Source organism: Haemorhous mexicanus, chromosome 3 (genome assembly GCF_027477595.1).
Source record: "Haemorhous mexicanus isolate bHaeMex1 chromosome 3, bHaeMex1.pri, whole genome shotgun sequence".
NCBI classification, from domain to species: Eukaryota; Metazoa; Chordata; class Aves; order Passeriformes; family Fringillidae; genus Haemorhous; species Haemorhous mexicanus.
Window position 1 is genome coordinate 73800408 of NC_082343.1, and position 15380 is coordinate 73815787.

Here is a 15380-nt window from a genome sequence, read left to right on the forward strand (position 1 = left end):
TATTTAGGTATTTATGAAACATGATTTCACATAACTAGAAAGACAAGAATTACATTTCACTGGTCCTTCAGAAACAAGCTAAAAGGATTTGAAGCTCTTTGAGCTCTAGGGGATCATGACAGACCTGAACTGCTTTCAGAATAACAAGTTTTGACCATCAGTTCCAAAAATTTGTTCCCCTAATGAAAGGGGCGCAACAAACAGCTCGGGACTTTTATTCTGGAATTTGAATATGCAAAGATGCATTTATAAGACAGTCTTCTTTACAGCTCTGTGAATTCAAATTACTTGGTTTTATAGGACTTGAAGGAAACTAGAAAGAGCTGTTAAGATGTGAATAACATAAAATGGCATAAAACTGAAATTCCATCAATTTTTATATGCTTATACTGTGATATTTTTTCCTCCAATGTTGTAACATTGAACTCTCCATCTCACAGTGCTACTTTGGCATTACAGTGTACCCCTGTCTGTCCTACCTAAAATTTCTTGCTCATTTGGTTAATCTCCTAATTCTTTGCTTCCAGCAGAAAAAAAAAGCCGTTTTCCAACACTGGTATTTTGCCCATGATTTAGATTTCCAGTCTGCACTGTCAGAGAAGAAGTTGTGTATATGTAGTTGGAAGAGAATTGTAATCACCTCCTCATCTAGTCTTACAAACAAATAAAAATGTCCCACATTACCTCCTTCAGGATACTTTGATTTTTAACTTTGCTTGTAGTTTGTCTTCCTTGTATTCAATTTGTGAATTAATGAGAAGTTAAAATACTTTTGTTGCAAAATAATTTCTTAAATGACAGAAATATTGAGCAAGAGTAGGATGTTTTAAACTTTCTCCTGTCTGTATGAGTAAATAAATAGACTTGTCACTAGAGATCTAAAGCCAATGACACAGGAGACAGGAGATAATATGATACATTATATATCATGGGTGAACTGGAGCTCCAAAGAGTTTCTACACTTCATAGGCTATAGAGATGGAGATTGAAGTGAGATAGTCAGTAGAACCACAGAGATTTTTAGAAATGACCACCCAGATCTTTTATTTTAATTGGTTTTAATTTTTTTAAGTCAAATTGAAAAATTAGCATGCCATGAAATAAAGGTTCACATATGTCTAGTAGTTATTCCAAAGAACAAACTCAGGATGGGAGAAGTTCTGTAGAGCAGAGGCTCTCATTCCTGCACAGCTGCACAGACACAGGGGGACTAGAACTAGGACTGCCAGGAGAGACATAAAGGCAGTGAACTTCTGCAGAGGGATTTGTTCCTGGATCCTTCTGCTGGATTGAGTTCACTGTGCTGCATCCTGCTCCTATTACCTTACAGTCTCAAGAATGCTGTTTAGCAACATTAGCATCTTGAGTAAGCACATGGGCTTTTTTTAATGGCATGATGAGAATATCACCTCAGAATGACCCTTTTCTTACCCAGTAGGGCTTGCTTGCAAAAATACTCTCCTGTTTACTTCAGCAATAGAACCAAGAGAAATAGTAACATCTAGGTTCTATACCTCAATGTGCATTACAGGATCATGTCTTTTTTCCTTACGAGTTTAGTTTGAGTATAAATTATAATGATTGTTTTGATTTTCATGACTTTCCATAAGTATTGCTGGCAGAGATAAATGTTTTGCTTGGGTTATGCATTGAAATCTGTGATATTTAAGAGCAGTATTGATCTATAAATATCCTAAATGCATAAGCATATTGATTAAGCAATTCTTTATTCCTGTGTCTGCATAAATTAACTTTAGCAGCATGGTTAATGCATTTCCAGAGAATGTCGGACTTTATTTTGGGTTCATTTACAAAGATTTAAGAGTTAAAGACAGTGTGTGTCAGAAATTTTGCTGCATGCATTTAGGTATGCTAAATGCATAGGATCAGAGTATGTCTGATTGTTTTCTTTCTTACTTTTTTAAATCATATTTTCTGTGGCTTTGTTTTTCTTTTCCATGCTGTGCAGAATGGGTTGCTTGTGTGAGGTCCAATTTCCTGGTTTTGTGCTACCTGCATGATGTGAAGAATATCCTGCAGCTTCATGACCTAGCCACCGGTGCACATCTCAAGACTTTTCCCCTAGAAGTTGGTAGTATTGTGGGATATAGTGGCCAAAAGAAGGACACTGAAATATTCTACCAGTTTACTTCCTTTTTATCTCCAGGTAAGATTTTTTTTTTGTCTCATGTTATTGTTCCTTTTCCCGAGAACTGTGTCTTTCTCATTTCTGTAGTTTAGTAGTTATTTGGCATATTGGTATGAAACTGCTTCCACCCATGTTAGCAGTGACTGTGCACATAAAACTGCATCAGTCTGTGATCCATCAAGCCTAAATTATGTGCCTGTCTCAAGTATTTGAGACGCCTGCATTAAGACCTTAGAGTGACTTGTCCTGGAGATAAAATTGTAGCATTCTCACAGTTCTTCCTTCATATAGCAGGACAGAAGGTGAAAAATTCAGTAAAAGATAATTGTTAATGTGTTTAATGTGATTTTTAATCACAGTTCTAAAGAACATTAATACAAGTCACAGAAATTGTTCTCTGATAGTTTTAGGATTCATTTATGCATAGCCTTATTTGAGCATCCTTACTGTCTGTCCTTACAGTATTTGATGTTGTTGGATTGCTGTAGGAATAATCTTTGTACAGTCCTGCAAAGCTGGAGCTGTCCAAAGCATTACATAATACTGGTGTGGCAAAACAGTAAATATTCTAGGATTTTGTATAGGAAGGGAGTTTCACAGTACACAGTTGTCAATCTAGTATATGACAAGAAAATACTGTTCACTCTTTTTTTTTTTTCTTTCTGTATGGCCCAGACAATCAATACCTCATACAAGACAGGATTCAAATATGAAGGGGCAGATAGGTTTCAGCATCTTTATCTCATTCCATGGTTTTGCATCATAAGGGGATAAAAAATGGGCTTATAGCATCTGACCTATGTTTTTGCTTGTTTCAGTTAGAGCACAGCAACATTACATTGCGAAATCACTGTAAAATACTTTGGATAAGTTTGCTGGTTTTGCTAGAAAGGAGTATATCAAATTCTCAAAATTAGGTTTCAATCTTAGCAGATAAGAAGTGTGATGAATTGCCTATTGTCTTACTGTTTACATAAGCAGAAATATGATCTATTTGATATGATCTATTTTCAGTTCTTTTAAACAACATTCAGATTGTTGCAGCCATTGGAGCTGGAGGAGAGCTTGAGCACACTCATGAATTTATCTCTTATTTTGTCCAGCTTGATGTTTCATAGTTGACTTGCCCACACTGTGAGCCAGAAGTTGCCAGTTTTACAGGCCTGCACAATTCATCTCAGCTGATCCAAGAGAGTCTCTGCAGCTGCTAAAAATGTATAGGGGAAGAGCCCACATCTGTTTTAGCCTGTGGCTTTCCAGCTGGCCAGCAATAGCTGCTCTCACTTCCTGGTGGTTGCTTAGGCAGATTATTTTTCTCCTTTTCATTGATTTCTGTAGCATCTACAAAGAATTCACTATGGCATAGCTCTGTTAACTGGGGCAGAGTGACCTGGAATCTGGAAGAAAAAGGGGAGGTAGGAAATATGGGTAGATTGTATGAGGATAAGGAAGGAATGAGAAGAGCAGACCAGAGAGGTAATTTTTAGGTTGGTTTATTTTAGTTTGTGTGCAACCTCTGTTCACCTCATCAGTGGAATAATCATACAAAAGGTATGGGGCTGATCCTTGGTTAACCTAAATATTTCCTACTTTACTATCAATATAATTTGCACCTGTATTAGGTTGGACTATTCTTTTTTTTTCTATTGAGAAACAAATTAACATACTCCTGTTTAATATCTACAACAAAAGTAATAATAACCATGTATATGAAATAATGAGTAAAGGAGTTCTAAACCCATATATGCTGACACCATAAAATAATTTCTGTTATTCCCTGAAAAATATGGTTATCCCTGCTGTCCACTCTGGTCTGATGCCTAGGTGACCACTGGCATTTTGCATTTATTTAGTACCCAGCAAAACAGTTAAAAATGCTACAATTTTTTTCATATTAACTGCTGTGACCCTAAAAATACAACAGAACAAGAGAAGCAGTAGCAGGGGTTGAATTGCATTTTAGTGTAACATTAGGTTGATTTGCTCTGGAAATGCAGTCTGTGACTCTGCTTGTTCTTCATCCTGTGGTTTGCTAAGATGTGGGAATTCTGCTCTGTGTGCAGTGTTTGCCAGTACATTGCCCAGCTTGGGCAGCTGCCTGTGTGTCAAACAGCTGCTCTGCTGTTGCTGCCTGGAGGGCTTTACACTGAACTTCCACATCATTTTCTGGATCCTGATCTTTAAGGGAAATGCTGCCTTAATGCTGGTTTGGACCTATCAACCTGATTAGGTTTGCTGTGTCATTTGTGATAAATAAAAAATAATCCCAGCAAACTAGGGTAGTCCTATTTTTAGTCCCCTGTTAATTCACTGTTATGGAAAAAGGCTTTATCAATTGCTAGAAATGTTTGTTTACATCTGCATTTGTTTACCAATCTCTATCTTCCTGATTTTCCAGTCTGTAAAACTAACTTAAAGAGGCAATTCCCTGGTATCAGATAAGTTTCCTCATTATTTCATGTTTTAGTCAGTCTGAATTTTATAGTTATAATCTCTGTAGTAATTACTTCTATTTTCTGAATGTATCTATAATGCACTCAATACATCAGGACTTCAATCAAGACCTGTCTACCTTGGTTAACTTTATTACATTGAGGATCCCCGTAGAGTGCTTATTGCCATACCTTTTGCTGTTCTTTTCCCTCATATATGTTCCAAATTTTGCTGGGACCAGCTTGTTGTAAAGGAGAAAAACAAAGAATAATTAACACTCAAGTTAGTTTATGTATCACATGTATCTGTAGTACAGGCATGAATATTAGGATTTTATAGTATGTTAACCAGTGTGCAAACATAGTCATGTTGTATGACACATATTCAAATGTTTTTAGGGTTGAATGACAGGAAATAGGTTTTACAGTTTAAATGCAAAATTATTCTTGGTTAATTACACATTTGTGTAGTGTCTAGATAGCTGCATTCCCTGTGATTCAGCTTCTGCTGCAACCTAGAAGTTCTATACTATTTATAGACATAAGTTTTCTCATGGGCACAATCCTTTGGAAATAATACATACAACTCAAGTGAAGCTGTCTTCAAACTTGCAGGATCAAGATGTAAGAAAAGCTACTCAAGACCAGATTTTGTTTAGTTCCATAAGTAACCTGTGCTAGTCTGCCACAAGTTCAAGTGGATGTTTAGGTTTTTCTGTTGTCTGGGCCATTTGAATTTTAATTTCAAATATTTTATCATAAGGAGAAAACTGTTGACCTGAGTGAAATTCTTGATGTATTTACTCTCAGTCTGGTGTAAAAGAGATGTTTTAAATTTGACTTTACATTTCTTTCTTCTAGCATTATTGTTTTTAATAAGTCCTTCCTAACTTGATGTGAATGGGTTTTTTCCCCTATTTTGCTTAGCCCCCCTGGCTTTGTGTGAGTGGTGAGAATTATTCTTTCTGCACAGAAAGCCTTTGCACCCTCCTTAGATGAAATGCATACATGTAAATGTTAATTTGTATGACAAATGAAAAAATGTGTCCAAAACTACTGATAAACCCTGCTGAGTTACCTTTCCCATTCATGACTCCATCACAGTGCCTAAACTGGCATCTTTTTAATGGTGGCTGTATACTAAGCTAACAAGCTTGCATTTGTATTCTGTATTTTAGGTATTATATATCACTGTGATCTGACCAAAGAGGAACTGGAGCCAAGAGTTTTCCGAGAAGTGACTGTTAAAGGATTTGATCCTTCGGTTTACCAGACAATTCAGGTAATAAACATGAACCCTGCTGTCTTGCTCTAATCACCCATACAAGAGCTCAAGACAACTGGACTTAGCTATTGGTGAGGAGGCTTGCTTTAGAACTGTGCTTTGGTTTTGAACTGGCTGCTGCTGTAGGTGCTCTAGAGGCTCAGACCAGTATCTTAGTGTGGTAGCATGGAGACTCCTTTGGAGGTGCCTATTACACATAGTGAAGGTATATTAGAATTAGCTAAATTTAAGGTTTATAAAGTTAAGATAAATTACTTCAGTGGAAAACAGGGTAAGCTACAGTTTAACAGGGTTCTTCATAGACAACTGCTTTGACCTCATAACAAGTGTTGTTACTAAAAAGACTATACAAAATACACATTTTAAGTAGTAAATTATCTTTCTACTACAGCTTACAGCTTTGGTAAGACCCTGATAAAGTACTAGGCCCTGGTCAGGACTTCTAAGACAGGTCTGGAACTTGTAGGGAGAGTTCATGGAAATTTGTTGAAATCAGAATCATTTAAAAAGACCTTTTAAGAGCAAATCCGACCATAAACCTAATATTGCCAAGTCATCACAAAATGTGTCACTAAGTGCCCATGTATTTGTCTTTGAAAAACATTGAGGATTAGTGACTCAACTGAAATCATTAGGAGTCTAGAAAAACAGTCAGTATATTGGGATGCTTAGCATATTTAAGACCTGCAATTTATAGAACAAATATTGAGGGTGGATTCATTTTTTTATGTGTAGGTTGTTTCCATCTTCTGACTAAGAGTAAGAATAGAATAGAGGCTTTTTCTTTAGACAAAGGCATAACAAAATCTAGTGCCAAAAGTGGAACTTAAATAAGCTTAGCCTGCAAAAATGTGAAATTATGTAGAAGGTAAGCAACATAAAGCCATGTGACAGCACGGCTTGGAGTCTTCGAAAAGAGATTAGATACTTCTTTTAATATCTTATTTTTAATTTTGCCACATGCCAAGGCACATTCTCTAAAAGCGTAAAGGCTGTACTATGTGTACATGAGGTGGTTGTAAACAGTCCCATCTGTTTGTCTCTGCATCTCCAGACAGTGGTAGAGAACAATTTGCTGGAAATGTTCTCACAGAGAATGCATTTTTGCTGCTTCACTCGAATTCATTAAATGTCTTCCTCAGGATAACTTTAGGGCAGAGTGAGCTGGATCAAAAAAAGAAAACTGCATTCTCTTTAGGAAAGAACTTGGTACAATTGTAATGCTGCCATCAAACCCAGAAGGATAATAATGAAACACAAATACCCGTGTAATTAAAAAGGGTATAGAAGAGGTTGCTGTAAATTAGAGATAATGTATTTTTCTAGTAAATCAAATTTTATAAAATAAATGTCTGGAAAAATGAAATCTCGTTTTACACTTAAATCAATTGCATGCTAAATTAAGGTAAAGTAGAACAGTAGTAGAAATAATTTCGAGGCGGAAGCATGCTGTTGCTATGCCCTTGGAAACCTTCACTTTGTAAAGCAGTGGCAGAGATTCACTGCTATGCTGTAATGTGGTGGAAGTCAGTATCACTGTTTCTGGTTTTCTCCTTTCTCAGCTTCTGCTCAATTCCAGCTCTAGGGAAATGTGACCTGTGTACTTACATTGGGATCAGTGCTTATAAAGAGCACTCTTGGCTCACCAGTCATCCAGTTTTGCCTTATACCAACAAATTATCTCAGTATGGCAACCTCTTGGAATGATATCTTCCATTCAGATCCATGGAGAAATCTCAGCTGAGCTGTGAAAAAGGCTGTTTGTCACGACCAGGGCTGGGACTGCCTGCTAAAGTTTGTAGTAACTGAGCCTGTCAGTGCTGCATAGGTCATATGGACTCCAGTCTTTGTTTCCATTTGTGTGGTCCCACTTAGAGCTTTGATGATGCTTCTGCTTGGAGGAGGGAAAGGGGATGGAACGGTATCAAAGCAGGGTATAAAAGGCTGTCAACCTAAATGAATACATAGCCATTTCAAAACACAGCCGGCACTGCAGGGAGCTGTGAAAAAAAATTAAAATAAGAATGCAAGAAATATACTGAAAATAGGCAAACCCTGATTATTATAGGAGAATGAACAATGCTGCAGAATCTATTTAATAATTTTAATTTCCATCAGAATTACTAAGTAGTAAAGGATAATGTTGATGACTGTCCTAATCCATGTCCTTAATGAAAGGTAGGTCTCCTGCCAAGGTTCTTTCTTTATTGTCACATACCTGAAGAAATACCTACTAATACTAGCAATCTTCCCAGCTTTGCTGTGTAGCATATATGAAACTGTAATGAGTTGTTCTTTAAAAGTCTTTGAATATAACAGGGTCAAGATTTGAACTGAAATGTAAGGTGTCGCCTGTATATGAAACCTGAATTGATGGCATTTGGAAAATTGCCACAGTGCCTGTTTTGGTCTTTCAGATCCAATCTACAGTATTTGGTATATGTTGCAAAGTGCAAGGGTAGACTAGTAATAAAGTTTACTACACTAAGAAAATTTGTGGTAGAGCTGCTGCTTTTTTTGTACCTAGGGTTAAGATCTTATCCTTTTACAGCCCAAACTAAGAGCAAATTAGCCTACTTGCACTGAAGGGAGAGCTGTGTCAACACATCTGTATTTTTCACCAGGGTGGGAGCATGTTTGTAAGTTATTGGGTCCATGTGACACCCTGCAAATACAGTGTAGTTTATTGTGTTGCAGCTGGTAGTTATGTCCTTACCTTGAAAGACTCTGTGACCTTCATGAAAAAGTTAAAAACTGTTTAAAATGCTTCCTACACATAAAAAAATTTATCCTGGCTGCTTTTGTTAAATGACACATTAAGTTGTATTAATTACTCTTCCTCTGCCAAGCACTTCTTGAAATTTGTTTTTTCTTCCCTGCGTACTTTCATCTATCACAATGACAGACTTTTTCAGGAAATAGCCTGGGATGGGCTTTACAGAAGGAAAAATCACTTTTACAGGAACTTAAAGACAGCACATGCCCTAAGATGTTTGCTGTGTTAGTAACTCAACTGTTGCTTTAAATAAAAGCATTTTATTTAAATAAAAGTATTTTATCTCTGTAAAGTTGCCAACTATGTTCTTATATGCCTCTCCATGTTAGCACCTCACAGTGACACTTAATCATGGATAAACAGTGTTCTGGTGTGGCTCACAGCACACCTACCTTTAGGCTGATGTGTAGGCTTTTAAGTATTAAAATTGCAACAATAAAAATGTTGATTGGCTCCTTTTATCATTCTTTGAATACCCTCCGTTACTTAAAATACTTTGAGATGAACCAAAAATAGATGTTGCTATTGACAGATGCACTTTGGATTAGCTCTTGCAAAAGGTGAAATTCATAACACAACTTGGTTTTACAACTTAGTTTGATTTAAAAAGCAGCTGCTGTTTAGGTATTGCAGCACAGGTCTTAAAAAAGATACTTTTCTTTGTGCTGGAATGAACTTCCACCTTTCTTTTGCAGAAATTACTTTTGCAGGAGAAGTAATTTTCATGAGAATTTTATTCTTTTCTTGCTCACTTTCACTTCATCACCAAACTGTTGCAGTACTGATTTCAAGTTATGAGGCATTGATAGGGAAAATTTGTCTACAGTCATACTCATTCCAAGTGGAACTTTACACCATACAGTTTGGCATAGTGATTAATCTCTGCTTCAGGAAAATACAACACTGAGAGAAGATGAGTCAGGCTTGAGATTGACTGGCAGAGAAACTTGTGCTTAGCACCTGCCCCTGCTATTCCTGGATCTTGCTGTTGCTTGTGGTATCATTCCATGAGCATTAGATTCCCTCATTAATATAAAAATAACAGAGGAAAGCAGTGTCCTCTGAAAACTGTAGTAAGCTCAACCTGCCAAGCAATGCAAGAGCTGATGCTATAATTAATCTCTCTTTTTTTAGTGTGGTTATAGAGAAGGTCTTAACATAGTTTTTTTTCCCCTTACCCACATATATATCATGGAATCAAAGAATGGTTTGAGTTGGAAGGATTTCAAAGATGATCTAGTTCCAACCCCACTGCCATGGGCAAAGACATCTTCTGCTAGACCAGGTTGCTCAAAGTTCTATCCATCCTGGCATTGAACACCTGCAAGGATCATGCATCCACATCTTCTCTGGGCAACCTGTTCCAGTGTCTCACTACCCTCACAGTAAAGAATTTATTCATAATTTCTTATCTAGACTTTCTGTCCTGCAGTTTAAGCCCATTTCCTTTTTTCTCTTTCAAAATGCCCTTGTAAAAAGTTCCTCTCCAGTTCTTTTATAGGACCCTCTTAGGTACTGGAAAGCCAAAATTAGGCTACCCCAGAGCCTTCTCCTGAGCAACCCCAACTTTCTCAGCCTCTCTTCATAGGAGGGGTGCTCCAGCCCTCTGATCATCGTGTGTCCCCTCTGGGCCTGCTCTGACATGTCAGTGTCCTGCATGTGTTGGGCACCCCAGAGCTGGAGGCAGTGCTCCAGGTGGGGCCTCACCAGAGTGGTGACCTGCTGGCCATGCTTCTTTGGATGCAGCCCTGGACACAGTTGGCTTTCTGAGCTGTGAGTGCACATTGGCTATGACACATTGAGTGTCTGGTCTGCCAACACCCCAAGTTTCTCTGCAGGGCTGCTCTCAGTCCGCTTCCACCCAGCCTGTATTTGTGCTTGGGATTGTGTCGATCCAAGTGCAGGAATTTGCACTTGGCCTTGTTGAACTTCATGAGGTTCACACAGTGCCACCTCTCAAGCCTGCCATGGTCCCTCTAGTTAACATCCCTTCCCTCCAGCATGTCCACTGCACTGCACAGCTTACTGCCAACAAACTTGCTGAGGATATTTTCAATCCACTGTCCATTTTGCTGACAAAGGTGTTACACAGCACCAGCCCAAATGCTAACCCCATTGACCAGAACTCGAGTGTGACTTTCTATATTAATAGATCATTGTAAGTTGTAAGATCATTTAAATCTATCTGCTGAGACAAAGCATTCTCATACCAGAGAGCTGAAGGCATGTACTTGCAACTGATTCTGAGCAGAGACAAATAATTTTCCCCTTTTCTACAGAGGAGTAAGTAATTTTGGCATAATTTTCATCCCTCTCCTAAGAATCCATCACATCCAAAAAGGGATTGATTTGGAAGAGCTCAATGACTTTCTTTCTTCTCACAGTATTTGGGGTTTGAATCCTGCCTTGATCTCATGGGATGGGAGGATAGAATTAATGCTTGGGGAAAACAAGTTGCTTATTGTTGTTTGTTTCTATTTTATCCCTTTTATTTCTTTGAGGTTTTGTATTGCAGTAAGGAAGAAAATGAGTTCAAAAAGCTTTGGACAATACTTTCAGGCACGTGGTGTGACTCTTGGGGATGGTCCTCTGCAGGGCTAGGAGTTGGACTCAGTGATGCTTGTGGGTCCCTTCCAACTAAACATATTCTGTGATTCTGTAAAATATTGGTGGGAAGAAGAAATGTGACAAACACCACAGTTTTAGTGCTTGCCACAGTATGGCAGACACCTGCTCTCTTGCAGAGGTGAAATAAGCTTTGAGCCACTTCTTTCAGAGCTCCCAGGAAGGCGTTTGAAAGCTTTGGCTCTGATCTCACCTAGTGCTTTGGCACCAAGGCACCAGTCTCACTCTGGAGGACATCAACAAAATCACAGTGACAACTGTGACAGCATTGGCAGGTTGCCTGTGGAATATAGTATCTTACACCCTTGGCATGTGATTGTTACAAACACCACTTCAGTCTGCCATTACCTCTTCTAACTGGAGGTCAGTGAAGAAACACTGAAACACTGAAAAAGTAGTGCTCTAGTTTAAAGGCCCTTCTAGTTCTTGAAAGCCAAGAGATTGTATATTAAATATGTTAAATATTTGCAGCCACATTACCCTCCTTTTTAAGGGAGGAAATTGTCAGAATTAAAGACTTTACATCTAGATAGAGTATCAAGAGATGGATTTCCTATGATGATCTTAAATGCTCTTGAACTTTGAAATCCATATGCCCAAGTAGCAGAATAGCAGTCGGCTCTACATCCATTATAATTTAAGTAGCCCCATCCAATGCAATTCAGATATTCCTTAGGTATCTAGAGTAGGAACCAATCTATTACGTATAAGAGGATGAAGTGATAGACTTTGCATTGCTTTCTTAACCAATCCAGTTCAAATCCTGTTTTAAGGTCTAAGTGTCTGGATTTGTTCTATCCCCTTATTATATACCCTGGGGATTGATGCATAGTTTAGGAAGTTGGGAGCTTTTGTTCATGCAGAACAATGGAAATGTGGTTTGGGATGCAAGGGAATGAAAAACTTCTCTTAGGAAGAGTTAGCACACTACTGACCACACAATGTGGGAAATAATACTAAAATATCTTTTAAAAATATTCTCTGAGTTCATTTGTATTGTCATATAGGTATTGAGATTCAATAGTTCCATGGTTTTAATAGTAAATTGTTTATTTTTCTGTTGAGTGTGTAGGGAGCTGGAGAGCTTCTTGAAATGGAAGCGTCTGTAGAACCTTCATGCTCTAGGCTTTATAAAAACATTCACTTGTTTCAAGCATGCAAGAGAAGTGATTGCTTTAGTTAAACTAAAGCTCATTATGAAATACTATTCCTGCACCTTACTCAATAGAACTTTTGTTTGAACTTGCAGCGGTTTGTTTTCCACTAGTTTTCTAGTTTCTAGTTTTTAGGTTTATTTTCTAGTGAAGGGAGATGTTTGTTGGCTTACTTAATCCCAAGCTGCATTCCACACTCTCTCAGAATTTCTTAAAACACAAGGTGAAATAGCACGGACTGAAACAGACCTGTAAGCGTTAAACATAGTGTTTGTAGTGAATTGAATTCCTCTTTGCACCCAGGAGTTTTAAACAAGAGCTTAAGGAATTGTAGTGGAGCTTAAAGGATTGCCTCACATGTCTTAAATGATTGCATTGTTGATTGTAAATAAAAAATAGTTTTGATTTTTACAGTAAATGGGAAAATGCCTTTTGCTATCAAAAAGATTTAAAAAATCATTCACTCAGGCACCTTAAACAAACACCCATGTTGAAGTCTTCAGGAACCTCAATAGGTCGATTCTTTGCCGATATAGAGATATTAAAATGATAATGTTGTAGTAAAAATACTTGAGGTTTGTCTTCTTTCTAAGAAGTCACCGAAGAATTTCTTCCCTTCTGTTTTTCCTGGAACTTTCATATTTTCATATTCACTCCTCTGATTGAACTCACCTCCACTAATTAAGCATGAACACATTTTAATTAACTCTCTTACTCACAGGGTAAGTAAGAATCCTGTTTAACGTTCCTCAGTGGGAATCTACTTCCAACTTTTCTTCTCCCATTTGTATAGGCTTATCAGTGTTATTTCTCAAAGGTAGTGAATATTATTAACTTCATTCTACAGGAACAGAAACATTCAGGATGAAATTTGTCCATGGCTTCACATTGATGAGGTGTTGCTCTGGGGTTGTGGTTTGCTGTTCTAATGGCAGTGGTTTGCTGATCCTCAGAGTTGAGTTTTCAGATGTGGATTGAAAACCTAATCAGAATGGTTATTTAAATCTCACCCAAATAGTTTAGAGAACTTCAGCATCAATAAAAAGCCCCCCTCTTGATACGTCTAATAGTAATAAAGGCTGACAGCACATAGTCTTTTGATCATTATAGTGTTTGTGTGTCTTGTGTAGTGCAGATTGAATGGCCAATACTATACATGGTAGAGGGTCAAACACAGAATGGTTCCACAGAAAAAAATGCTCTAAAGCCTCTTTATAGCTGTTTAATTCTTGCTTAAACAAAGTAGTCGTAAAAATGGGAAATTTCAGCATAGTCCTCTACTGAAAGAAAAAAGTGATAGTTGCCCCTTTTCTCACTAAGAGGATAAATGTCAAACTGGCATGCCAGCATTGTTCAGAATGAGAATGCTCCTCTGCAGAATGGGAATATTTCTGTCCATCTGCCCACCCATCATTTTGCCTCATGGAGCCTGGCTGGTGGGGTGGGGTTTAATTGTGATGATAATGATGTATTGAGGACAGATTGCTCTGGGGCCACAATTGTAAGTTTTTTTCAGCTGGCAAAAGATCATTAGATGATTGCAGTTGTCAGTCATCACTGGTGTAGGCCAGCATTCAAGCCACTGACCTAGCAGGGAGACATGTTGACTGCCTTTATAGGCCTCCAAGAAAACCAGACTTTTCTGGTTGTATTTTTCAGTACTAGCAGTGTCATCTAAGTGCATTTAATAGTCATTAGGTTTCCTGGAAGGGGATTTACTCTTAGGTAGAGTTATATACCCAGGTATGTTATCTGTCTGTGCCATAGGACAGTGTTTAAATTCAAACAAATTTCCAGAACAGTAGCAATTATAGTAGTTTTTTTGTTAGTGAGGCTCATCTTACTTGAAAAAAAAATGTTGTGCACTCTGTTAATAGGTGTTTTCACATCTGTGTTATGCATATGGGCAAGTTTTATAAATGTTTTCTTTGGTTTTATCATGTAAATGTTTAATACTTAAATTTTTTAACCATTTTCGCAAGTTTAACTAATACAGATCTGCAAGTGGTGGATTTTTGAATATACCTCTGTTCTCACCAGCTGTTCCTGTCGATTTTGTTAAGTGTATAAACTCCCTAGATGGCCTTCACATTTCTCAGTTTCATGGTTTTATGAAAGGCAAAAGGCCGTGAGAAGGGAGGCGCTTGTTCTGTTTTAAAGTCTGTCTTCTTCACTTTTGCTTTTAAAGTTTCTCTTCTTGAAGTCATATAAAATCTGTATAAGAACAATCTCATCTTATCTAAATGGAGTCCCAGGAGGTAGGATACTGGCTTTTCCTTCAAGCACAGAGGAACCAGCTTCTGCCGCCCAGCAGGTGCCTGCAGCTGTGAACAGAAAAACCTGTAGCAGAGCTGCTGTAATAAACAAGGGACAAAAAGACTGGGAAAAAGAAGAAACTATCATGGCAGAATGTGTTTGGATGTGGTGGTGTGTTTGGATGTGGTGGTGACATGGGCATGACTGAGCGGTTGTGGGCACTGTGGCAGATCGCTTCTGCCTGTACCCATTCCTGCCTGGTTTCTGTCTGCCTTGTGTTTAAAAGCCTTCACACTCCCTAGGCAATCTGTCCCGGGTTCTCACTGAGTTTCCTGTTAAAAAGCTTTTGCAGGGTATAGGGACCTAAAGGTCTCGCCTGAATTCCCTTCTTGAGTTTGAAATGCATTGCTTTGTGTCCCTCACTGCCATGAAAGGCTCATGCAATTGCTTCTCTTCAGGTTACAGCCAACTTCTGCAGATTTAAAGACTGACACTGTGTGTCTCTCAATTTTATTTTCCTTTTGACTAAAAACAATCAAAACAAAAGAAAAATCTGCACTCTGTTCAGTTTCTCTATTGTATTTCCTGGCCTCCTATCACCCTGCATCCTCTTCCTGACATCTGTTTAGATGCTCAGCATATGGTATGCCATGGTTTCAGCTGAACACAGCACTCCAGCTCAGGCTTTGCAAATGTGAATGCA

General features: G+C 38.1%; 1 protein-coding gene across 2 annotated transcripts in view; it reads left to right on the plus strand.

The window, feature by feature from the left end:
• Positions 1-15380, plus strand: part of PREP (prolyl endopeptidase) — an 86507-nt gene that overhangs the window by 45398 nt on the left and 25729 nt on the right. For both annotated transcript variants that reach the window (XM_059842374.1, XM_059842375.1), the window contains 2 exons: positions 1970-2167; positions 5760-5863. In XM_059842374.1, the coding sequence (XP_059698357.1) occupies positions 1970-2167; positions 5760-5863 (302 nt within the window). The remainder of the gene's footprint in view (positions 1-1969; positions 2168-5759; positions 5864-15380) is intronic.